General features: G+C 41.6%; 2 protein-coding genes across 4 annotated transcripts in view; one reads left to right on the top strand and one right to left on the bottom strand.

Moving 5' to 3' along the window:
• Window positions 1-1,519: 1,519 nt before the first annotated feature.
• On the bottom strand, window positions 1,520-14,620 carry MMGT1 (membrane magnesium transporter 1). The gene is made up of 4 exons (XM_059678924.1): window positions 14,344-14,620; window positions 9,393-9,445; window positions 4,116-4,219; window positions 1,520-2,230 (listed from the first exon to the last, which is right to left on the bottom strand). The coding sequence occupies exons 1-4, from the start codon at window positions 14,420-14,422 to the stop codon at window positions 2,071-2,073; spliced, it is 396 nt and encodes a 131-aa protein (XP_059534907.1). The 5' UTR covers window positions 14,423-14,620; the 3' UTR covers window positions 1,520-2,070.
• Window positions 14,621-24,879: 10,259 nt separating this feature from the next.
• Window positions 24,880-26,424, top strand: part of SLC9A6 (solute carrier family 9 member A6) — a 55,996-nt gene continuing 54,451 nt past the window's right edge. For all 3 annotated transcript variants that reach the window (XR_009450683.1, XM_059679657.1, XM_059679656.1), the window contains exon 1: window positions 24,880-25,231. Coding sequence is in view for 2 of the 3 variants with exons in the window: in XM_059679657.1 (XP_059535640.1) it covers window positions 24,904-25,231 (328 nt within the window). In the remaining variant the exon portion in view is untranslated. The remainder of the gene's footprint in view (window positions 25,232-26,424) is intronic.

Below are 26,424 nucleotides of genomic sequence, written 5' to 3'. Positions count from 1 at the left end.
ATCTGTTGAAGCAGAGCCACTTTTTAGGGGGCATAAGAAAAAATTATGTCACCTTTTTAAACCGCTTTAGAGAAGCCAATTTGTTGTTAAGAAATGAAGACCAAATTTAAAAAAAAAAGAAATGAAGACCATTTTATTACCATTAATGCTTCAAAATGCAGTAGTCACACTGATTCCAAAAGGATCCTAAATACTGTAGTGAAAAGAAGAGAAATCTAAAAAAAATAATTACAAAAACCCCCCACACATTTTTTCCAAAGAAATGTGTTCAAAACAGTGACTCTTAAAGACAGAGAGAGATTCCACACAGAAGAGGAGGAGACAGTGTGATCACAGAGACAAAAGAGGGAGTGATGTGGTCACAAGCCAAGGGATGCTCAGAGGCATCAGAAGCTGCAAGGGCCAAGGAACAGATTCTCCCCTAGGGCGTTTGGCGGGGGTACAACCCTGCTGACACCTTGATTTTGGACTTCCAGGCTTCAAAACTGTGAGAGAATAAATTTCTGTTGTTTAAAAAAAAAAAACACACAAAATACAGTGACTCTTACAAACGATGTAAATTTGTTGTAAATGAAAAAAAGAATTCTCACTATGAAAGATCAAGGGCTCCTTTCACAAATAATTTATACAGCATCAATAACGACGTTCACTGCAGCACTATTTACAATCTATATATATAAAAGACCAGTGACGGAATGATGGAACGACCAGACCGACCTGTCGACCAGTCACTGTGTTGTGCACTGACCACCAGGGGGCAGATGCTCAATGCAGGAGCTGCCCCCTGGTGGTCAGTGTGCTCCCACAGTGGGAGTGCTGTTTGGCTAACCGGGATGAGTGGCTGCTCCCGCAGTGGGAGCAGCCGCTAGCAGGCCCAGGGTGAGGCCGAGTCTCTGTACCTATCAAATACCTGAGACAATCTAAACTCTGGCCTGACCCCACCAGCTGATGCAGGCCCTCTAAGGTGTGTTCTAGAAAGAGCGTGGGGAGCTGGCATAGGCGGATGGCAAGAGGGACATGACTGTGGACCCCCCGGGGAGGCTATCCTGATGGCTGAGGATCCTGGAGCACAGCTGCCCTGAACTCCCCGATGGTGTCACCTACCTGGCATCACACATCAAGGACATTCACCGAGTGGCTTTGGGGTGCAAAGCTCTCAGCCAGGTTCCTCCAGGACATAGAACACACCTTTACCCAAGACATTACCCCGAAATATCAGCTCAGAGAGCTGGTCCACAGCCACTCAGCTGACCAAGATGAGTGGCGCTACCATAGTGGGCCAATTCCGCAGGCTACTCCCCCCACCAGTACACAAATCCGTGTACCCAGCCTTTAGTAGCCAAGATGTGGAAACAGCCCAAATGCCCATCAGTAGATGAGTGGATAAAAAAGCTATGGTTCATTTACAAATGGATTACTAGTTGGTAGTAAAAAGAAGGAAATCTTGCCTTTTGTGACAGCATGGATAGACGTGGAGAGTATTATGCTAAGTAAAATAAGCCAGTCAGAGAAAGACAAGTACCATATTATTTCACTTATATGTGCCATTTAATGAACAAAATAAACTAAGAACCAAAATAGAAACAAACTCATAGATACAGAGAACAAATTGAAAGCTGTCAGAGGGGAGGGGGGTTGGAGGGCTAGGTGAAAAAGGTGAAAGGATTAAACAAAAAGAAAACTCAAAGACACAGACAACAGTATGGTGATTACCAGAGGGTGAGTGGGGTGAGGGAAGATAGAAGAGGGTAAAAAGGGTATAAATGGTAATGGAAAGAGACTTGACTTGGGGTGGTGAACACACAATACAATATACAGATGATACATTATAAAATTGTACACCTGAAACATATAATTTTATTAACCAATGTCACCCCAATAAATTCAATTAAAAAAATAAATAAATCTTGAAATTCTCCAAAAAAAATAATTTGATAACAGTGTACAAACAAGGGCCACAGACTTGATTTAGTTAGATCTAAAAGATCAATATAAATACTTATGGGGGGAGTGTTTTATACTCCAAACTCCAATATTCCAACTCTGTGTCCCGTACTGTTTGTAAAAATCTTAACGACGCAGGGATTCAAGTTTTCGTAACTTCAACGATGTGTTAGAGGACAATGCATCTTGATTTGAAGAATTTGTTGTATCTGAAGGCCGAAACAGTACTCTACCACGATGATTAAATACATAAAATGATGGGTGATTCCTTAATGTGTCAAATGTCCTTAAAAGAAAAAAAAAGCAGCAATTTTAGATAAATCCTTATAAGAAGCCCATTTGAAAATAAGCAGGCTTCTGGTGAATTTGCTATTGGTTATACTTAAAACTATGTTTAAATTCATGAAACCAGATCATAAACGGTAATCATACTGTATCTCATTTCTTTCTTGTACAAGGAAAATAAAAAACCTGGAAAAGCAATATATAGCCATATAATTTTTCATTCAGCCAGTCCTTCCAGTATGCCTATGAATAACATAAGTAGTTACTCAACTTTAATCACCTCTGTAGATCTAACATAAGCCCATGCCAAATAGTCTTTTTAAAAAACTAGTACAGAGATTGTACCTTTGATTAGCCTCATTTGGCCATCACTATCCAAGTCCTATGATCATCTGAAAGACCTGGTTTCTAAACATAGTTCAAAGATAACAAAAAAATTCCTTACATTTCTTTGGTCTTTCTGAACCTGCTGTTGTCCAAATTCATATATTTACCACCTAATAAAATCATATTTTGCTACCACCTACTTAATGCCTTTCTGTTTTACTTCTTTTTTAAAAAATATATTCTTACTGACTTCAGAGAGGAAAGCAGAGAGAGAGAAACAATGATGAGAATCACTGATCGGTTGCCTCCCGCATGCCCCCTACTGGGGATTGAGCCCAAAACCTGGGCCTGTGTCCTTGACTGGAATTGAACCCAGAACCCTTCAGTCTGCAAGCCGATGTTCCATCCACAGAGCCAAACCAGCCAGGGCTACTTCTTTCTTTCCTGGCCTTTGCCGGTGATTCTTAGTAGACTCTTTGTAAGAACAGTAGTGGGTGATTACAGTGGCATATCATTTCTTCTTCTCCAATGGGAGATATGTGGTCTAATAAAGTTCATAATCACCTAAGTGTATGGCTTTTAGTGTTGATTTGTTTCTAAAACAGGAAGCCTGAGATGTGACTATTTAAAATGTAAATAAAAAGAGGTTGATTTTCCTCTAACACATAAATGTTTATTGTGAATCCTCACAAGAAAATATTATAAAAGGTTAAATTTTCCAGAATAAAGAAGTGGGTAAAGTTCAGAGATGGAAATGAACAAAGCAATGGATGATTTTATGAAAGAAATATTGCCCTGGCTGGTGTGGCTCAGTTGGTTGGGCATTATCCCATGCACTGAAAGATTGCCAGTTCAATTCCCCTTCAGGGCACATTCCCAGGTTGCAGGTGGGGACATGCAGGAGGCAGCTGATCAATGTTTCACTTTCACATCGGTGTTTCTCTCTACCCTCCCTTCATCTTGCTCTAAAAATCAATAAAAAGTCTTTTAAAAAGAAATAGAGACAAGAAAAGCAAGCAAAGTTCGCAAAAATAGCTTAGAAGAAGTACAGGAGAAAAAAGAAAGCAGAATAATAAATATACTTTAATCCAGGAGTAGAAAAGGGCCTGAGAACAGAGTTTATATCACAGATTAGGTTCAAGTAATAAAGGAAACAGAAAATCCCTTATTCTTCCAAAGACAGAGTTGAGTCAGAGGACAAAAGAGGAAAATAGGAAGGAAGGAGAGGAAAGCAAAGAGAAGGAAGGAGACAGAAGGAAGGAAAAAAATTTCTGAGGGAATATCTTCCTATATATCTATTTCCATCCACCTATCTATCCAAACAACCAATAAGTAATTTTAGGCAAACACAACATCTTATTCTAATATCAACAGTCTGTCATTCAACTTCCATTTTTCCTATCATATCAAACAGTGCCTCAATATTTTTATTTCATTACACAGACATATTGTATAATCAAAATGTAAAAACCAACTTTTAAGTACCAGAACACATACATTTATGTAAATGAAGCAAAATTCTTAAGAAATTAAATGCTTACTAAAAGGGGAAAACTTACTTATTTTTTAGTTCTGAAGTGGCATCCATGTCTTTAAACTCTCCTGCAATATGAACTATACCATAACAGGTAACCGCAAAGGCCAGAAGTGCCTGAAGAACTATCTGTGAGCATAAAGATTAAAGATTACTAAATACAAGTATTATTATAAACCTTTACAATTTTATCTCCATAAAATTTTAGCTTCAAGCAGGTATTTCTCCCAGATCCTATCAAGGAGTCAATTCTCAGTTTAAAGATTTTGACTTAAACACTATAAAATCTGTAAATTCTGTGGATTGGCTACAAAAATACTTGTGGGTTTTGCTCAAATTGCAAAAACAGGTACTGAGCCCTAGCCAGCGTGGCTCAGTGGATAGAGCGTTGGACTGTAGACTCAAGGGTCCTGGGTTAGAGTCTGGTCAAGGGCACATGCCTGGGTTGCGGGCTTGATCCCCAGTAGGGGGCGTGCAGGAGGCAGCTAATCGGGGGTCTCTCTCATCATTGATGATTCTCTCTCTCCCTCTCCTTTCCTCTCTGAAACCAATAAAAATATATTTAAAAAAACAGGTACTGAGCCATTCAAAACTCAGATTATCAACTACTATTTGCTTCCAAAACAAACTAAGAATTTTTAATGTATTATTGTTAAATATCATCCTATATAGTAAAAGGCTAATATGCAAATCAACCAAATGCGGAACAACCGGTCACTATGATGCACACACTCCACCAGGGGGCAAACTGGTGGTCAGTGCACTCCCACGGGGGGAGCACGGCTCAGCCAGAAGCCAGGCTCACAGCTGGCAAGCGCAGTGGCGGTGGCAGGAGCCTCTCCCACCTCCGTGGCAACGCTAAGGACCACTCGGGGGAGTGGGCCTAAGCTGGCAGGCTGACATCCCCCGAGGGGTCCCGGACTATGAGAGGGCACAGGCCAGGCTGAGGGACTCCACCCCAGTGCACGAATGTTGTGCACAGGGCCTCTAGTCCCTACACCCACAAGCCACACCCACCAGCCAATCAGGAGCGAGTATGAAAATTAACCCAACTAAGATGGTGGAGACCAGAGCTGGAGTGAAAAGGAGGCTTGGGTTGCCCCCGGCGATGGAGGAAGCCAAACTTCCTGCCTGCCCTGGCCGGCCCTGGGCTCTGCTCAAGGCTACCAAGTTTCAATTATAGAAGATAAATAAATCTCAGGTACCTGCTTCCAGCCCGCCCTGGCCTCTGCTCAAGGAGGGGCTGAAAAAAAAAAGAAAAAAAGGAGAGGCTGGGAGCTTGGGTCACCGGGGGCGTGGCCAGCCTGAAAACGGCCCTCAGCCCCTCACCCAGGCTGGCCACACCCCATGGGGTGAGGGTCCCTGCTGTGGGGCTTGGCCAGCCTGCAAACAGCCATTAACCCCTCACCCAGGCTGGCCAAGCACCCCAGTGGGGACCCCCACCCTGAAGGGGGTGTGGCCAGCCTGAAAACGGCCCTCAGCCCCTCACCCAGGCTGGCCAGGCACCCCAGCAGGACCCTCCCCAACCTGAAGGGGCAATGGTCAGCCTGCAAACAGCCATCAGCCCCTCACCCAGACTGGCCAGGCACCCCAGCGGGATCCACACCCTAATCCAGGACAACCTTCAGGGCAAACCAGCCAGCCCCCACCCGTGCACCAGGCCCCTATTCTATATAATAAAAGGGTAATATGCAGGTTGACCCTAACAGCAGAACGACTGGGAATGACTGGTCACTATGACACACACTGACCACCAGGGGGCAGATGCTCAATGCAGGAGCTGCCCCCTGGTGGTCAGTGCACTCCCACAGGGGGAGCTCTGCTCAGCCACAAGCCAGGCTGATGGCTGCCAGCACAGCGGTGGTGGCGTGAGCCTCTCCTGCCTCCTCAGCAGCACTAAGGATGTCCGACTGCAGCTTAGGTCTGCTCCTTGTTGGCAAGTGGACATCCCCCGAGGGCTCCCAGGCTGCCAGAGGGATGTCTGACTGCCATCTTAGGCCCGATTCCCTGGGGAGCGTGCCTAAGCCAGCAGGTGGACATCCCCCAAGGGGTCCCAGACTGTGAGAGGGCACAGGCCGGGCTGAGGGACCCCCCTCGAGTGCACCGGGCCTTTAGTAGAGTATAAAAAGAATACTCTTATCTCTCTCTCCCTCTCCCTTCCTCTCTAAAATCAATAAAAGAAACATATTCTTTTAAAAAAAGAACACTCTTACCCTCCACCCAGCTTAAGAAACAGAATATTACCAATACCTTTCAAGTCCCATGTGTCCCTCTGCAATTATATTCTTCACCCTCTCTCTCGAAGTTAACTACTGTCCCAAATTGTGTATTAATCTGTTCTTTGCTTTTCTTCATAATTTTACCAGCTGTGTGTGTACCTCTAAAACATATATTGCTTATTTTTCCACACTTTGAAAAACTTTTGGTGAGATTCATCCTTTTTGTTGTCCATTCATTTTCACTGAGTTTTGTATTCCATTATATGAAAACTAGTGGCCCGGTGCATGGATTTGTGCACATTGAAAGGAAATTAATTAGAAGAAATATTTTAATATCGCTAGTCACCCTTTCTCCATAATAGAAGTCAACTAAATTCACAATCAACAATGACAGATCAAAACACGTGTGCAATTGGCGCCAGCAAGAGCTTTATATGTATTGCACATGCACGAGTCAACTTAGCCTTTTATATATAGAATAAACTTGCTTAATTAGACCTGCTTTCTGATTTAGCTAAACATTTTCCAGCCCAATGAAGCACCCCAACTTCTTTCAGGTACTGTCAGCAACACAGCAGTAAATACCAACACGAAGCAGATTATTATTGTAGATCATGCAGGGAGAACAAAATGTAAAGTATTATAACTGCAGCAGTATTTGACTATATTCTGCACAGTGAGAGAACCTGAAATCATTTTCAAGGTCCACCATTTCTTACTTCTTTTCAGTCAGGTCAAGTGTCTAAACTTTCTAAATCTCCGTTTTCCAGCTAATGAAAAGAAAATAGGATTCTACCGAGTCTCCTATCTACCTACTCCAGGACTTCTGTGAGGATCAAATGAAATGAGACATGGGAAAATGCTTCACAGACATTTGGTTAAAGTATAAAATGTTTGCACCTGGCTATAAAGCAAGTCGTGTTCCTGGGCTGAAGTAACTCCAAGGAGGCTAGTCGCTAGGGAGAAGCCGAGCATTGCTACATGACATCATTACCCAGCACCCACAGCCACTGTTTCCAGGCTGGGCTGGGCTGTGGGCTGCATTTTTCTCCATGGAGTCTTGGCAGCGTCGGCTGCAATTTTGCTCCAGGGTGGTGGCAGGGCCTTGTCCCACTTGGAGGAAGCCAAGTGTTGCTTTGTGGGCACCAGGTCTGTGGTGCTGTTTCTCTGTAAATGGCTAGTGCATGTCACGGCAGCTCCTGAATTAAGCGTCTGCCCCCTGGTGGTCAGTTCACGTCATAGTGACCGGTCAGACAGTTGGACACTTAGCATATTAGCCTTTTATATATATATATATATATATATATATATATATATATATATATATATATATATATATATATAACACAATATATCCATTTCACTTTTGATGGTTATGTAGGCTGTTTCCTGTGTGTTACTTTTACAATGTCAATATGGATATCCTTGTGTATATCTCCTGGTGCATGGGACTAGAATCACTGGTGTAGCGTGTACACATATTCTACTGTATTAGGTAGCATTAAACTGCTTTCCAAACAAGTTGTACAAGCAAAAATTTGCATGCTTGACATTAACTGACATGAATTTATAGGCATATTTTATTTTCTTGATTGTGATTCCATCTATTTCAAAAAATTTCCAATTTGTAAATAGAAGAAAGTTATTAAAATAGACATAAATGAATGTGTGTTCATCTATCACAAAGCAAAAGTGATAGGAGAACAAGTTAATAGCCACATCTACCATATCCTTAATCACAGACAACTAAAGGCAAAACTAGCCACAAGCTATTACTCTATCTAAATTAAAACCTAATGTCATATGTTATACCAGTTTACATTCCTACCACCAGTGTACCACAATCATTTTCATGCAATGCAATCATAGGCACTATTAACAAGAATGTGGTAAATCTGTAAGTAGTCACGAAAATATGTCAAGATAAATTAAGTAATAAAAATCTAATTATAAAACTATACATAGTCCAGTGGTATGGTTCAGTGGTTAAGCATAGACCCATGCAACAAGAAGTGTTGATTCCCACATGACTGGGTTTATGGCTTGATCCCTGGTAGGGCAGCCAATCAATAATCTCTCTCGTTAATATTTATATATCTCTCCCTTCCCTTCCTCTCTTTCTAAAAAAATCAATAAAAATATGTTTTTAAAAACAAACAAGAAACTATACACACACACACACACACACACACACACACACATATCCATGCATAATAACTTTTTAAAAGAAAACCTGTGTTTTTATTAGCGAAAACTATACAGACATAAATAAAGATAAGGTTGTTTAGGCATAGGAAGAAAACTGTACTGTACCATATAAACTATTCATAATAGAAGTAGAAATGCTGAGCAATGGAGTCAGTTTTTTTTAATAGGGTCTGTTTTACTTTTTACACTTATGGTTTGATTCTGTTATAATGAACTTACTATTTTGTAATTTAAAACCCAATAAAGATAAAAATTGTGTGTGAAGTTCACGTATCATTTTAGCTTAAAAGAACACTTCCTTGTTTTTCTTTGATTTTACCTCCTATGTATATGTTCCTAAACAATGTTTTTTTAGTTTTGCTTGTTCTTAAACTTTATATAAAAAGAAAATTAAAAAACAACAACAACGAAGTCAAAGCCCTGGTGGAGTGGCTCAGTTGGTTGGAGCATCGTCTGGTACACCAAAAGGTTGCAGGTTCCATTCCCAGTCAGGACACATATCTAGGTTGCAGGTTCAAACCCTGGTGGGTGGTACCAGACACACTGATTAATGTTTCTTTCTTCTCTCTCTTTCTCTCTCTCCCCCTTCCTCTCTCTCTCTAAAATCAATGAAAACATATTCTGTGGTAAAGATTTTTAAAATGAAGTCAAACATTCAAATTTTCAAGTGCATCTCTGACTATGGAAGAGCAACTTCTATAAAGACTATTTAAAATCTAGTTCTAGAAACCAAACAGAATGTGTAAAAAATAGAGAACAGATGTAATTTCATGTCTGAAAATTTTTAATATAATAAAAATCAGTAAAAATACTACTATAAAGCACATGGTTAATTTTTAAAATCTCTGTTAATAGAATATAAATGACCAACTTACATCTATTGGCAGTGATTCATCTTCCTTTTCCATTAATCGCATATAAGAACGATCTACAAAACCAGAAGCACACCATTAAGAAAATTTTAGCTAATATTTCTTCCTTAAAATGCAAGCAAATCAATATACCAAAGAAGCACCTTATTTATATGCTACATAAAGTAATGCTAATCCTGGATTCCTCAAAAACTTCTATCTTCTAAGGTAATCAGCCTGATCTTGAGCTATTTAATTCTTATCATAATCTACTTTGTACCCTTATAAAATGAGGTAAGAGTGAAAGGAGTAGAACTTGTATGCATATATGCATAACCCATAGACACAAACAATAGGGTGGTGAAGGCCTGCGGTGGGGGTGGGCTAGAAGAGGTCAAGGGGGGGAGACATATGTAATACTTTCAACAATAAACATTTAAGAGTTTTATAGTTTTTAAAAGAGTGAAAAGTCGGAGCTCCAGTGGCGCAATCCGTTAGCGCGCGGTACTTATAAGAGTGAAAAGTAAGCAAGTATGGGGAAGAAACACTTACACATAATTTTTCTTTCATTACCACAAGACAACTAGAATTCTCTGAAACTAATCATTTCTTTTACTAACTGGTCAAAGAAATCACAATTATGTATTTTTATTTTTTTTTTAATATATTTTATTGATTTTTTACAGAGAGGAAGGGAGAGAGACAGAGAGTTAGAAACATCGATGAGAGAGAAACATCGATCAGCTGCCTCCTGCACACTCCCTACTGGGTATGTGCCCGCAACAAAGGCACATGCCCTTGACCAGAATCGAACCTGGGACCCTTGAGTCCACAGGCCGACACTCTATCCACTGAGCCAAACCGGTTAGGGCAATCACAATTATTTTAAAATTAATAAGCTTACAGAAATCTCCACTCTGATATAACATCACCATCACATTGAATTGGTAGGGAAATGTTTTTCCTGAGAGAATATGCTGAGGCAGTGAGTGGTAGGATAGGAAAAAAATCCAGGACATAAATTTCTGCCTCTGTTATCTATATATATATATATATAAAAGCCTGTGACCAAATAACCAAATGACTGGTCAACCAGTTGCTATGATGCACACTCATCACCAGCAGGCAGATGCTCAATGCAGGAGCTGCCCCCTGGTGGTCAGTGTACTCCCATAGCAGGGGTGCCACTCAGCTGATCAATGGGCACCAGACTCAGGGCTCACGGCTGGCGGCGCGAGTCTCTCCCGATCAGGACTGACTGGGCACAAGCCTGCAGCAGGCACAGCAGGCCTGAGATGAGCGGGAGCAGCACAGCACCCTGTCTGGGCTCGGGCTCCTCCCCGGCTGCCTGCCACTTCCTGCACTACTTCGTGCTGTGCGGGATCAACACAGACAGTGGGCTGGAGCCCAATGAGCTGGCAGTTAAGGCTGGGCTGCAGTGGCATGGAGGTCCACTGATCCCTGCAGGCCAGGGCGAAGGACCCCACCAGTGCACAAATCTGTGCACCAGGCCTCTAATAAAAATATAAAATCCTGATTCTATATGAACCTTGCACAATCCCTATTTAATAATCTATACTAATAAAAGGGCAATATGCTAATTAGACCGGGAGACCTTCTGGACAAAGCCATGGTGGTGGGGCAGAGGTAGAGGCAGTTAGGAGTGATCAGGCCAAGAGGGGAGGGCAGTTGGGTGTGATCAGGCTGGCAAAGGGGCGCAGTTGGGGGCAAGAAGGCTGGTAGGTGGGGCAGTTGGGGGTGAGCAGGCCGGCAGGCAGAGTGGTTAGGGCAATCAGGCAGGCAGGCTGGTGAGCGGTTAGGAGCCAGGAGTCCCAGATTGGAGAGGGTGCAGGCCAGGCTGAGGGACACCCCCCCACACACACGATTTTCGTAAAACGGGCCACTAGTGTATTATAAACAAAAGAAACCAAATAGTTGTGAGTAAATGTGATTGGCTCTTAAAAAAGAATTTGTTTAGAGACATTTCCAGAGTTTTTTCTTATAGGGTTTATCATAAGGACAAATGTAAAAGAAAAATCAAACCAATACCAAAAGTAGGTTTTGCCTAACTTCCTACTCTCTGTTCAGATCCCAGCTAGCTTCCTCATTGCTTGAAGTCTAGTCTGACTCTCTACTACTACCTTTAACCAGGCACTTCCACATCTGTAAAACTAAGAGGCTGAACTTTAATGATCTTGCTCTGAGTCTAGGACAGTGATGGCAAACCTTTTGAGCTCGGCGTGTCAGCATTTTTGAAAAGCCCTAACTTAACTCTGGTGCCGTGTCAGAAATAGAAATTTTTTGATATTTGCAACCATAGTAAATCAAAGGCTTATATTTTTTATATTTATTTTATATATTTAAATGCCATTTAACAAAGAAAAATCAACCCAAAAAATGAGTTCGCGTTATCACCTCTGACACGCGTGTCATAGGTTCACCATCACTGGTCTAGGACCTTAAAATTTTACAGCTGAAGCCCATGGTAGAAAATGCTGCAGCACTCCACAGAATCCTCCCCTCCCCTAGGGCACTGCTTCTCAAAGGAATGTGCATGCAAATCACCCGGAGATCTGACTTGAAATGCAGATTTGGTTTCAGTAGCTCTGGAGCAGGCATTTCTAACTAGCTCCCAAGTGATTAAAATCATGCTGGTTTGTTGACCACACTTAAGCCAACAAGGCTCTAGAATTGCCTCAACTCCAAGTACCTTTACATATTTTTAGCATGGCATTTATATCACTTTATTGTGATTATTTCTGGGTCCATTTGTTTCTCCATTTGCCATTGAACTCCCTCAGGGCATCACTTGCTGTACCTCTAACACAGGGGTGAGGAACGTTTGGCCTGTGGCCCATAAAAGGCCTTCAAAATAATTTGGTCTGTCCCTGCCAAGGCATTGGGGGTGAGTTAATTAAATGTTTAACCAAATATAGCAGGTTAATTGTTAAGTTGATAATTTCATATGGCCCTCAAATGATGTTATAAATTTCCAAATGGCCCTTCCCTTGGCAGAAAAAAGGTCCCCCACCCCTGCTCTAGCACCTAAGTATGATGCAATTTCAACCAATTCCCAGAGACTGAATTTCATAAAGTAGTGTAGCACATATGCTCTAGTCAAACTCCTTGTCTTTAAATCCTTGGCCCAAATTGTACTTTCTTATCTGTACTTTTATGCAAGTTTCCTAGGTGTCTGTCTCAATTTCTTAATTGTTTCAAAGATGATAGCAACAATAATAGCTACCTCACAGGGCTTTTGGTAGGACTGAATTATATAATACAAGTAAAATGCTTAGTTCAGTTCCTGGAACTTGATAAGCTCTTAATAATGTTAGTTATTATTATTGTCATTAAAGCTTGGAGCACAGAACAGAGGAGACTGGGGAAACATGACAAATATATATAACGTGATACCCTGGATTAATTCCTAGAACAGAAAGAGGACATTAATGTCAAAACTGGTGAAATGCAAATAAAAGCTAGACTTCAGGTAATAGTAATAATACCAATGTCAGTTTTTCAGTTGTGACAATATACCGGGTAATATAAGATGTTACCAATGGTGGAAACTAAGTGAGGTGTATAAAGTCATTCTCTGTAGTATCTTTGCAACTTTTCTGTAAATCTAAAACTTCTAAATAAAAATCTATTTAACAAATAATTTGCATTTCCTTCAGACAATGTCACAATACATGTATGTAATCAATAGTTAAAATAATTGGATAATTTAAATTATATATAATGAACAGAACTAAAGGTTTTTAACTTGACCCAAAAAAAATGGAGCTTTGAAGGAATTCACATTTCATTTTCTACTTTATTCCTAAATAAAGAAAGCAATCCAGCAAATAAAGAAAAGAAGTTCAAGTTTGAATTCATTTACTTCATTCAACAGATTTATTGAGTACATACTGTGCTAGCCACTTAAATTACAGCAAAGAACACAAAATAAACATTGCCCCTGCACTCATGGGCTCTATAGGCTAGGACTGAGGTCAGCTAACTTTACCTGTAAAGGGTCAGAAAATAAATATTTTAGGATTTGCAAGCCATTCTGTTTTTATCACAAACTCAACTCTGCCCTTAGAAAGCAGCCAGACAATACCTAGATGAATGGGTGTGGCAGTGTGCCAATAAAACTTCATTAATGGACATTGGAACTTCGATTTTATATAACTGTCATGGATCATAAAATGATGATTCTTTTGCTTTTCCACCCCAACAAATTAAAAAATGGAAAAACATTATTAGCTCACTACGAAAACAGGAGGGAAGCTGCATTTGGCCTACAAGCCAGAGTTTGCTGACCCTTGGTCTAGAAGGGAAGACATCAAAACAGATCAACTGTCTCAAGATTGAACAGCATTCTCTGCTGGATTCCAAGTTTCTTCTTGATGATACCATTTTATCTGTATGATAAAGTACTTCAACTCTTTTTTCATTTAAACTTTCTATGTCACTCTCTGTGACATGTCTCACCCAAGGTCACAGATTTAGCAGCAAAGCAGGTCTTTAAGAACCTGCCCTCCTGACTCCCGTTCCAGTGCTCTTTCTCCTGTACTAGTCCCTACCTGAAACAAAGGGTCACTTAACTTCTCAGTCACTGCCTGAACTACCCAAGATGCTGTCCACCTAGTTGTCATAGGACCATGAGCATCCGAGGTCCTCCATCTGACACTTTGCATGATCAGCCCAGCTCTGGATCTGACATCACCTGTCCTGGATTCTCAGACTCCCTCTTTGCATGCCATGCAGAGCACCTGTCACGCTCTGAGCCCTCTCCCAGACACCCACTTCGAACGTTGCTTCAATCTTCCACTGGGGAGCCCCGCACTGTTTCTTGTAATCACCCCAAACTCTAAGGTCTCTAATGACCCTTCCTGGGACATTCGGTCTGACACTCCCTCTGTGGTGCGCCCGTACACCGCCCTCCGAAGTCCCGCACCGGAACGGTCTGTATCTCGCAGGCACTTACGCTGAGCAGCAGAAAAGGCCGCGTGTGCTAGGGCAAAGAGGCCAATGCCTACCAGCCCCTTCCACAGTGACAGCGCCATTATTCCGGATGAGCAGCAGCCCGAGGAAAGCAGCGAAGGGCGGCAAAGCAGTTCCCTCTCCCAACGGTGGTTGTCCACGCAGCGCAGAAAAATGACGTCACTGGACCACTGGGCGCGAAGTGTCTCGCAGAGGTGGGAAAACTAAAGAGCCTTCAGAAAGCGGAAACAGAAATGCCGGGAAGTAGGGGAAAGCACGGGAGTGGGGGCGAGGGGGGGAGGTCCGCCAGTGAGACGGCCTGCATAGCACCGCCTCTCTGAGAGGGGAGGAGCGGCTGGGAGGAAGGGGGAGTGAAAGGAGAGGCAAAAGTGGACCAATGGGAAAGCTGAAAGGAAGCTGAGCGCTGACAAGGGGCAAGGGGCGGGGCCTATGGAGAGGCGGCTTGCTGGCTATAGAGAGGCCCGGGTGCGGCAGAGGGGCGGGGCCTGGAGGCTGTGGTTAAAGCCTTTCAGTGCCGGGTTTCTATCCCTGGCAGGGGATTTTCAGTTTGTTTGCTTGTTTTGTTTGTTGCTTTTCCCTCAAGCTGTGTCCTTTGTGTGTGTGTTGGCTTTTCCTATGCTTCAGCCTTTTGCGGACTGGCACTATGGGAGGAGGCAAGAGTGTGAAAGCGAGGAGGCGGGTGGGGTGCAAAGGAAAACATCCAGGATATTTGGAGCCCAAGACACAAGGCACCCTCGGGGCAAAGTTAGTCCCCCTTTTCCTTAGCATCAAAAGGTCTTTAAGAACGATTCCCGTGCAAATTGGTAGCACAGCTGGAGTGTTTTGTCATGAAGAGAACGAGTTTACATTAGGGATAAATGAAAGGGGAGGAATATATGCATGCTAATAAGGCAGGCCCATCTTGTCTCTATCTCCCTCTGTCTGTCTCTCTCTCATCAAAATAAAATGCACTCTCCTTTCGCGATTTAATCTTTGTCTTTATTCCCCAAAATGTAGATATTCAATAGTGAGCTCTTTTCACTCTGCTCTTCTTTGGCGAGCTCACCTAATTCATTCCCTCTGCTTTAGCTTTCAGACATATTACTGCGATTTCAAATTGACGTCTCTATCTCAAATGTATCCCCCCAGCTCCAGACCTGCATTTCCATCTACCTGTTGGTCATTTAACTCTTTCCTCTGGCACTTAGAACTTAATATGGCCAAAACCGAATTCATCTTTTTTGCCAAACTGCACCAGTATCCCCTGATTGGCACAGGGTTGTAAACTGCATATCACAAGGTAAATGCATAGTGTGGTCAACATTCATTCTCCTCAACCCAGTTTAGCTTGAAAATGCCTATCCTGACCACCTCTTTTAAATTTGCAATCTTCCCATTCCCAATCTCCTCACATACTCTATGATTTACCTATCTATAATAATAAAAAGCATAATATGCTAATTAGACCAGACAGCCGGACAACCTTCCGGACCAGGCCCGGGCTGTGAGGGCCAAGCCCCTTGAACAAATTTTGTGCATTGGGCCTCTAGTTTATTATATTTGTTGTGTTATTATTGTTTATTATATACCTCTGGACTGTAAGTTCCAAGAGGACAAAGATTTCTGTCTGTATCTAGAACATTGCCTGTCAAGTAGTAAGCATTCAAATAAAAGTTTGCCAAATGAATAAATTATAGGAAAGAATCAGGGAGGGATACACCCTTATTTGAAAGGATCTCTGTAGAGAGTCCTTCCATTACTTTGAATTGGGTTAAATAAAAAATCTCTGTGAACTTATACACTCTCTTAAATTTTGATAATCATTTGATTATTAATTAACATTTTCTGATATACTTGAGCTTTTTCAAGATGGAAAAGCTAAAAAATAAAAGAAGGTCTCCAAGAATTATCAGATTTCCTTAACTTGACCTACATATATTTTTGTTCTGGGTCTCATTGTCCAAGCCTTTAATTATGGTCCTTATTTTTCTCTGGGAACTCTCCAATTTCTTCACCTCTAAACCAAGATTTGACACAGTACTTGATCAATATCAAGTACAGTATAATGTATTCCTTACAAGTGCAGTTCTATTTATAAAACTCACAATCAGGGAGAACCAGGAAGTAATCTGTCTGTACAAGACAGGGAAGTATTTCCTTCTCCACACAGGAAGGTTACAAGATAGTAAAAATAGTTAACAAAAAAAATTTCTTAAAATTTTGTGTTGGCTTTGATGATGGTCAAATTGAAGTTAGCCTTCTCAGATACCCTATTAAATTGCCTTTTCTAATATTAATTTATCTGAAGCAGAAAATGATTTATAAGTTTTCTTAAAGGAGTTGAGATCTTGTTTCTGTCTTTTAAAAGGATGAGATTATTTAAAAAAAAAAAAAGAAAGAAAGAAAGAGCTAGTAAGGGATCTGATTTTTGTATAAGCCACTAATATATTATCCTAGTCTTCAGGGAAGTGACATGTGTCCAGGCATTAAATTTTATTTTCTCCATTACCTTCTTAAAATGCATTCCCTACTCTCTTCCTTTGAATCTCATACCCATGTACTGAGAATAAAAGAAACTAGGCTAGTTTCACATTTTTCCAGAAATAAATGGTTAACTCATATTCATGGAGTGAGATTTTAATTGTCTTATCTGTGGATTCCAACATGAAGGGAAGCCAAGGTATTCATTGTTACAGTTACCACAGACCATATTATTCAAATAAGTACTTTGGATCCACTCATACATTGGTTGAAGCTAATCCCAAAGGTGCAAGGTACATCTAGTGGCAGCACTTTTTACATGGGTTCTTAGAACAAGAGTCAAACCTCATGAGAAAGAGCATTTAAATTCCTAGGTGATCCCAGAAGTGCCTTTAGTTTTACCAAAGAAACAGACATTTTCCATATGCACAGTGCATAAGTGGTGTGGACGTTATTAAGGGTGGGGATAACCATCTTTAAAGCGTTTCCTACAGAGATTTATGAAGACTTATCTCCTTTCCCTAGGATAGTTTGTTGAATAGAGAAACCACTGCAATTCTAGAATTGTCGAGTTAATTAACTTTGTTGCATGCCAACTAACTAGACGAGTAACTTCATATACCACTCATCCAAGTCTCCATTTCCCACACATATTCTCCCTCCATTTAGCACACTCTGTCCTTTCCTAAGTGGTTAAAAACTCCACTTTCCTAGAATACATTCCTGACTCTGATCAGTATCTATAAAAGGTTCATATCTATTATGGGTACTAGACATTTTTTCAAGCTATTGCTATTTATTACAACTTCACTGGGTAACAAATTCTAGAATTTGACTACCTTCTGTATAAACTAGTGTTTTCGATATTTATGTTGAAATTGCATCCAGTTAATATGTTTTCTTTACAAAAGTGATGTGTGCTCAGTGTAAAAAAATTCAAATGACAAAACAATGTATTCCTCTTAAATCATTAAGTGGTGCCTTGGTATTTTAAGTTTTGAATCTTAGCAAACAAAACTGTGATTAATTGATTCATGTCTTTAAGATTTGTTTGCTGGAAGGTCCATACTACTACTATGGTTAAAAGCATATGCTCTAGAATCAGATTGGATTTGAATCCTGGATTCTCCTTTACTACGTATAAGAGATTGGACAAGTTATTTAACTTCACTGTGCCTCAATTTCCCCATATGTAAAATGGGGATAATAACAGTACTTACCTGATAAAATTGTTGTCAGGATTGAGATGATACATATAAACTGTTTAGAATAATCTCGTATGTAGTGAGCACTCAGTAAATGTTAACCATCATTATTATTGCTGTCACTGCTGTTGACTCTTCCAGCTGTTTTTCCAGACTGAAGAGTTTATTCCTTTAGTCTTTCTTAAAAGATCAGTTGCTTTTTTGCTTTGATTATTTTAATTGCTCTCGTCTGGACCATTTCAATTTACTAATATCTCTTCTGGGGTTTCATTACCACATCTGCACAGAATATCCTAGGTTACTTGTCTGAGGTTAATATGATTATTCATTTTTTTAAAAACCCTTGATACCAAAAATGAAACAGAACATCTTATTTGCTTTTTTAGCACATTGGGTTGCTGTGTTTAGGAAATGAACTGAAAACTCCAGCATAATTACACTGGGTTCTGATAGTTGTGACCTAGTCTTTGTTCTATTTCTTGAATTCAGGCATTCCCTATATAACTGCCCTTCTCTTTCTACACTCTCTTCTTTGGAGAGAATTGTTGGAGTAGATCCTGAAAGAGGTAGGAAGGAGGTGATGGAATGCAGAGTACAGACTGAGACGTTTTTCTTAAGGGAGTAGGAAACACCTCTTACACTGAGGCTGGAGGCGAGGAAGAAAGGATAGACACTGATGGTATATTTAACTAAGTTGCAGGGTAAGGAAGGTGATAACAATTTTCTTGAGACTCTTGTTTGTTTGTTTGTTTGTTTTTTCAGTTAAAAAGGAGGCAAGGTGTGCATTCCAGGTGACTGGTCTGTATAAGAATGGAAGTCACCCAGATAATGGCAGGGTTGGGGTGGGGGGAGCTGGAGGAAAGGAGGAAGCTGTGAACCGTATGTCCAAGTCCTCCATGAATGTGTGGGAGTGAACAGGAAGTCATTAGATGAAGGCAAGAAGAACAGATGTCATTCAAGCTTCAGTGGAGGATGGAGGTGTAATGAGCTTGGAAGAAGTAAGTGGAGCCCTCTGATACAGTGTGTGGGTTCTGTGTATTTGTGTATGTGTGTGGGGGGGGGACAATGGGGTGGTGAAGAAATGAGCAGCCTCCACTTGAAACAGTTTTAGAGCATGTGATGTCCAGGGTGAAATTCAGGAGAGGGAGCATCCATGCAGCAACTGAGAGTGTTGGGTAGTTTGTTTATAATGAAAGGTATTCCAGAGAGCACACGACAAGCATTGGCAGGAAGGGCAGTAGTGAGGGGAGAAACAGGGAGGTGAGAGTCAGAAGCATAAAGCAGTGTTGGTTTGAGAGGGAAGTATATTCTGGGGGAGCTGAAGGATCTTGGGGATTGGCCCACTTGGTAGGGTTATTGCCATATCAAGATTCTTCCTGGCACTCTGAGGTAAAGAAGTTGCTGGGGAGGGCATACTGTGTTGCTGGGGTCATATCAACAGAGGTAGAGTCTGAGATGTAAAGGCTTGCTGACTGTGGTTAGGCAAGCAATATGTGGCTTTGCTTTTTTCAAGCTCCAAATACTAGGACAATGAAAGATGGTTTTGTGCTGAGGCAAGAAAGATTTGAACTGGGTGATTAGGCCTGAAGAAGCAGGTATACTCCATCACTAGTCTTCTTGGTGACCATGATAGGTCTGGGGAGGGGGTAGTGGGAGACTGAGAAGGATTCTCATGCAGGATACTTGCCTCTACAAAGCAAGCCCTGTGTGAACAGAGTGGTATGGTTAGGCTGCAGTTAGGGTGTAGGGAACAGACATCCATGAGGTTTCTTGGGAAGGCAAAGACAGATCTAAGTACTAAGAGGAGATAATCAACTCACAGTTACTGGACAGTTCTTGACCCAACTTGGAGTTGAGCACTGTTCTAGCGCCCTTTTTTGAAGTTCAACATCCTTGCAGAACATAAACAGCTGGTTAGTGGGAGTGAATCTACACCAGGGCAACTTAGTGTTGCCTGAATGTTACTTGTTTTAGGCAAGAGGTTATATTCCATGAGATGAAAATGTTTGAGAATCATGAATTCCAGGCAGAATGATAGGAATTGGATTGATAGTAGTACCATTAGTGGTATGACATTTTTTCAAAGGAATACATGTTTGTAGGAGGAAATAATGAGCTCATTTAAAAACATTTTTGCCCGGCCAGTGTGGTTCAGTGGTTGAGCATTGACCCATGCACCAGGAGGTCAAGGTTCCATTCTCAGTCAGGGTACATGCCCGGGTTGTGGGCTCTATCCCCAGTAGGGTGCGTGCAGGAGACAGCCGATCCATGATTCTCTCTCATCATTTGTGTTTCTCTCTCTCCCTCTCCCCTCCCACTCTCCCTCTCTCCCTCTGTTTTTAAATTTGAGCCCAGTTAGCCACCAGGAATCCTTGGTGGTTATATTCTTTCTCATGGTCAACACATCTGAACTGGGGAAATTAGCTTTAAGAGAGCAGGAAACGCATTTATGATTAAAACTCTCAGCAAAGTGGCAATAGAGTGAGCATATTTCAACATAATAAAGGCCATATATGACAAACCCACAGAAAACATCATACTCAATGGGGAAACCAAAAGCATTTCCCCTAAGAACAGGAACAAGACAGGGATGTTCACGTTCCCCACTCTTATTCAACATAGTACTGGAAGTACTAGCCACAGCAATCAGACAAGGAGAAGAAATAAAAGGCATCCAAATGGGAAAGGAAGAAGGAAAACTGTCCTTATTGGCATGATACTTACTGTATATAGAGAACCCTAAAGATTCCACCAAAACACTACTAGGACTGATCAATAAATTTAGCAGTGTCAGGATACAAATAAATATCCAGAAATTGGTTGCATTTTTATACAGCAATAAATGAACTTTCAGAAAGGGAAACTAAGCCGAAACCGGTTTGGCTCAGTGGATAGAGCATCGGCCTGCGGACTGAAAGGTCCTGGGTTCGATTCTGGTCAAGGGCATGTACCTGGGTTGCGGGCACATCCCCGGTGGGAGATGTGCAGGAGGCAGCTGATCGGTGTTTCTCTCTCATAGATGTTTCTAACTCTCTATCTCTCTCCCTTCCTCTCTGTAAAAAATCAATAAAATATATTTTTTAAAAAAAGAGGTGTACCCTCTTTAAAAAAAAAAAGAAAGAAAGAAAGAAAGAAAGAAAGAAAGAAAGAAAGAAAGGAAGAAAGAAAGAAAGAAAGAAAGGAAAACTAAGACAACAATCCCATTTACAATTGCACCAAAAAATAAAATACCTAGGAGTAAGTTTAACCAAGGAGGTAAAAGACCTATACTTGGAAAACTATAAGACACTTAAGAAAGAAATTGAAGAAGATACAAATAAATGGATGCACATACTGTGATCATGGATAGGAAGAATTAACATTGTTAAAATATCCATACTACCCAAAGCAATATATAGACTTAATACAATTCCTATCAAAATACCAATGGCCTATTTCACAGAGCTAGAACAAAATAGTCAAAATATTTATATGGAACCACAAAAGACCCTGAATAGCCACCACAATCTTTAAAAGAAGAACAAAGTGGCCTCGCCGGTTTGGCTCACTGGATAGAGCGTTGGCCTGGTGACTGAAGAGTCCCGGGTTCCATTCCGGTTGGGGACATGTGCCTTGGTTGCGGGCACATCCCCGGTGGGGGGTGTGCAGGAGGCAGCTGATTGATGCTTCTCTCTCATCGATGTTTCTAACTCTCTGTCCCTCTCCCTTCCTCTCTGTGAAAAATCAATAAAATATGTTTTTAAAAAGAGAACAACAAAGTTGGAGGTATCACCCTACCTTGTATACTACAAGGCAATAGTAATCAAAACAGCATGGTACTGGCATAAAAACAGACATATAGATCAATGGAACAGAATAAAGAGCCCAGAAATAAACCCATGCCTGTATGATCAATTGATACTTTACAAAGGAGGTAAGAACATACAATGGGGTAAAGACAGTCTATTCAATAAATGGTGTTGAGAATATTGGACAGATGAATGCAAAAGCAATGAATCTAAACCACTTTCTTACACCATATACAAGAATAATCTTTTTAAAAAAATATATTTTATTGATTTTTCACAGAGAGGAAGGGAGAGAGATAGAGAGTTAGAAACATCGATGAGAGAGAAACATCGATCAGCTGCCTCTTGCACATCCCCCACCGGGGATGTACCCGCAACCCAGGTACATGCCCTTGACCGGAATCAAACCCGGGACCTCTCAGTCCGCAGGCTGACGCTCTATCCACTGAGCCAAACCGGTTTCAGCTACAAGAATAATCTTAAAATGGATTAAAGACTTAACTGTAAGACTCAAAACTAAAATTCCTAGAAGAAAACATAGACATAAAATTTTGGACATTTAGTAATATTTTTTTTCTGATATATCTCCTCAGCCAAGGAAAACAAAAGAAAAAATAAACATATGGGACTACATCAAAGTAAAAATATTCTGCACAGCAAAGGAAACCATCAACAAAAGAAAAAGACAACTCACTGAATGAGAGATAATTTTCTCCAATGATACATCTGGTAAGGGGTTGATATGCATAATTTATTATTATTTCAATATATATTTTTTTATTGATCTCAGAGAGAAAGGGAGAGGAAGAGAGAGAGATAGAAACATCAATGATGAGAATCATTGATCGCCTGCCTCCTGCACGCCCCCAGCTGGGGATCTAGCCTGCAACCTGAGTATGTGCTCTTGACCGGAATCAAACCCAGGACCTTTCAGTCCACGCAGGCTGACTCTCTATCCACTGAGCAAAACCAGCTAGGGCAATATCCACAATTTTAACTTCTTCTTCTTCTTCTTCTTCTTCTTCTTCTTCTTATTATTATTATTATTTTAAATCCTCACCCGAGGATATGTTTTTCATTACTTTTATTTTTAAAATTTATTTTTTAAAAATATATCTTTATTGATTTCAGAGAGGAAGGGAGAGGGAGAGATAGAAAAATCAATGATGAGAGAGAATCATGGATCAGCTGCCTCCTGCACGTTCTACACTGGGGATCGAGCCCACAAGCCAGACATGTGCCCTGACTGGGAATCAAACCGTGACCTCCTGGTTCATATGTTTACACTCAACCACTGAGCCACGCTGGCTGGGCCCAATATCCACAATTTTTAAAGAACTTATACAACTCAACACCAAGAAAACAAACAATCCAATTACAAAATGTGCAAAGGACCTGAATAGATACTTCTCCAAAGAGGACCTGCAGATGGCCAAAAGACATGAAAAGATTCTCAATGAAACTAATCAGAGAAATGCAAATTAAAACCACAATAAGATATCACCTCACATCTGTCAAAATGGCTATCATTGATAAATCAACAAACAAGTGTTGGTGAGAATGTGGAGAAAATGAAACCCTTGTGCAGTGTTGGTAGGAATGCAGATTTGTGCAGCCACTATGGGAAAAAAATATGGAGAATTCTCCAACAATTAAAAATGGAACTGCCTTATGACCCAGTGATTCCACTTGTGGGTATATATACTAAGAAACCCAAAACACTAATTTGGAGGAATATATGCACCTCTATGTTCATTGCAGCGTTATTTGCAATAGCCAAGCTATGGAAGCAACCTACTGTCCATCAATAGATGACAAAAAATTGGTGGTATGTATATATAGTGAAATAATACTCAGCCATAAAAATAGTGAAATATTTCCATTTAGAACAGCATTGATGGAACTAGAAGGTATTATGCCAAGTGAAATAAGCCAAACAGTGAAAGACAAATATCATATAATTTCACTTTTGTGTGGAATCTGAAGAACAATATAAACAAACAAATAAAACAGAAACAGACTCAAAGATAGAGAACATACTAAGCCAGAAGGAGCGGGGGTGTTGGGGAACTGGATGAAAAAGATGAAGGGATCGAGAAGTACAAGTGGTAGTTATGAAATAATCATGGGGATGTGAAGTAGAGTATAGAAAATATAATCAATAGTAATTTAATATGTGGTGCCAGGTAGCTACTGGAATTATTGTGTGTGGGGGGACACTTTGTAAAGTATATGACTGTACACCTGAAAGTAATACAAAATAATATTGAATGTAAACTGTAATTGAATAAATAAAACTAAATTTTAAAAAATAGCAGGAAAAAGGAGCAAGAGGAGATGGAGAGACCAGGCCACACCACAAAAGATTTCTTGGGGGAAGGAAAGGGATTGTTTGGAGCATGGATAAATTTGAGCACAAACCGAATGAATCTTCTTTGTGAGATTGATGAGTTTCTCTACATAGGTTCCCAATGTGAGAGATGAATTATGTCAGGTGTTTATATGAAAAGAAATCAAACTTACATACATGCATAATCCTTGCCTTTGAGTTCATTCTTTTATGGACTACTACAGTGTTGTTTTTCAATGAAGACAGAAGAAGGAGAATCCAATTTAAATTACAGAGATTTAGGCCACTCCCAAGGGGACAACTTCTTGTACTGTTAAGAGACACTGGGAGACTAGTGAGATGAGTTTTGAAAGATCCATTCCCCTGAGAGCTCTAAGAATAGGATCAAAGCAGGCCTAGCCCAATCTGCCACTCCTTGATTACGCTGAGCAGAGGTTTCCTTTCCAGAAGGCAGTGGGCTAGATTCGAAGGCCTTTCATTCCCTGGCAGCGCCTTAGTGTCTGTGTGCTGTGCTGGGAGGAGCTGGTGGACAGAAGGCGAAGGGACCCAGCAGAACGAACTGTGAGTGTCGCGGTCCCTTTAAGTGAGGCATGGGCGGCGGCAGCGGCGGCGGCAGGGGCAGTGGTAGAGCGCGCTCAGCCTGCTTCCTCGCGGCCCCGCCCCCTTCCCGTGAGCCCTAGGGGAGTGGTCGGACTTCGGGCGGCGACGGGTGAGGAGTGGGGTGGGGGGCGGGGGGAATCATGGCTCCGCGAGGCTGGCTGCGTTCCACCCTCCGCAAGAGTATTGGCGGCAACGGCCCCCGGGCCCACAGGCTCTCTCGGCCTCTCTGGTTGCTTCTCGCACTGGGCGTCTTTGGCTGGGCCAGGGCTTCGGACGGCGCTGGCGGAGCGGTGAGAGTCATGGACGAGGAGATCGTGTCCGAGAAGCAAGCTGAGGAGAGCCACCGGCAGGACAGCGCCAATCTGCTTATCTTCATCTTACTGCTCACCCTCACCATTCTCACGATCTGGCTCTTCAAGCACCGCCGGGCCCGCTTCCTTCACGAAACCGGCCTGGCAATGATTTATGGCAAGTGCCTCACCCCCCATGTCCGCCCCTGAGGCTCCCCCTTCCTCTGCCTGCTGGCATCTTGCTCTCCTCCCCTGGTCCTGCTGGGCCTAGTTGAGTTCTTCTGATGCCTTCCATTTTTTGCCTCTCCCCCTCCCCCAACCCCAGGTTCTCTCCCTCGACCCCTTTTTTCTGCTATGCTCCCTTCTCTGCCTCACCCCATTTCCTCCTCAGCCTCACACCCCATTTTGCCTGCCTTGCACCGCCCTTTCCTCTGCCTGTCCACATCTTTTTTCCCTCTGACCCCACCCCCTTTTTCTTCTGCAACCCCCTGCCTATGCCTTGCAAGCTGGGGACCTGGGACTGAGGACTGGAAGGGAGTGGGTTCGGTGTCTCGGGTTGGTCTGGGGACTGGGGGAGGGGAAGACATCCTAGCGATCCTTTACTCTGGGGTGTCAGTTTGTTTAGGGTACATTGAAGCTGCAGCAATATCTCTACTGCTTGGAACCTGGTGTTGTTTTGGAGCCAGAGTCCACCTTTACCCGTCACCCAGTTATTGCTATGTCCTGTCCTTTCGTGATGGAAATTGAAGACCTTACTACCTTGTAGCCCAAGTAAAAACCGAAACACTGAAGAAGCTATAGAAGGCTTAGGCATTTTGTACAATGTTTGTAAAATCTGATTGCATGTACATATGGTTTACCCTTTCAATTCAAGCGTACCGAGAAGAGGATGAGGAAGAGTTAAAGATCTTCCAGCAGCGTGTTGTACTATATGATAATAAGGACAGTTCAGCCAAACAGTAATTAGGAACACCACACACATGCAGTATGACTTGCTGGTGGCATAAGGTTATTGACTGATCATTGAGTAAATGGCTTCAGTTCTTGTGTCTTGGTGTGCTTTTTCTTGAGGTTATTTATTTATTTATATTTTTTTGGTCCTGAGGGGAAATGGGCAAATCAAACCATGGGCTCAGAGCATTTTGGCCTGTGCTGGGGCCTCATGAGAGGAAAAGATGTATATTGCTGTTTTAAGCTAAGATGCCTATGAGGGTGTATGTGGCCAAAGAGATTCTGGAGGACAAATGATTCTTTCTGTGCAGTATATGGGTGAATATCATCTTCATTTGAAACAGGCTTAAATTGATAAGCTTGTTTAACTTCATTTCTCAGACTTGCATAAAGGTACAAGAAGCCTTGGCACAAAAAGAC

The sequence above is a fragment of the Myotis daubentonii genome, chromosome X, assembly GCF_963259705.1.
Source record: "Myotis daubentonii chromosome X, mMyoDau2.1, whole genome shotgun sequence".
In the NCBI taxonomy this organism is placed as follows: Eukaryota; Metazoa; Chordata; class Mammalia; order Chiroptera; family Vespertilionidae; genus Myotis; species Myotis daubentonii.
This window is presented reverse-complemented; position numbering and strand designations above follow the sequence as displayed.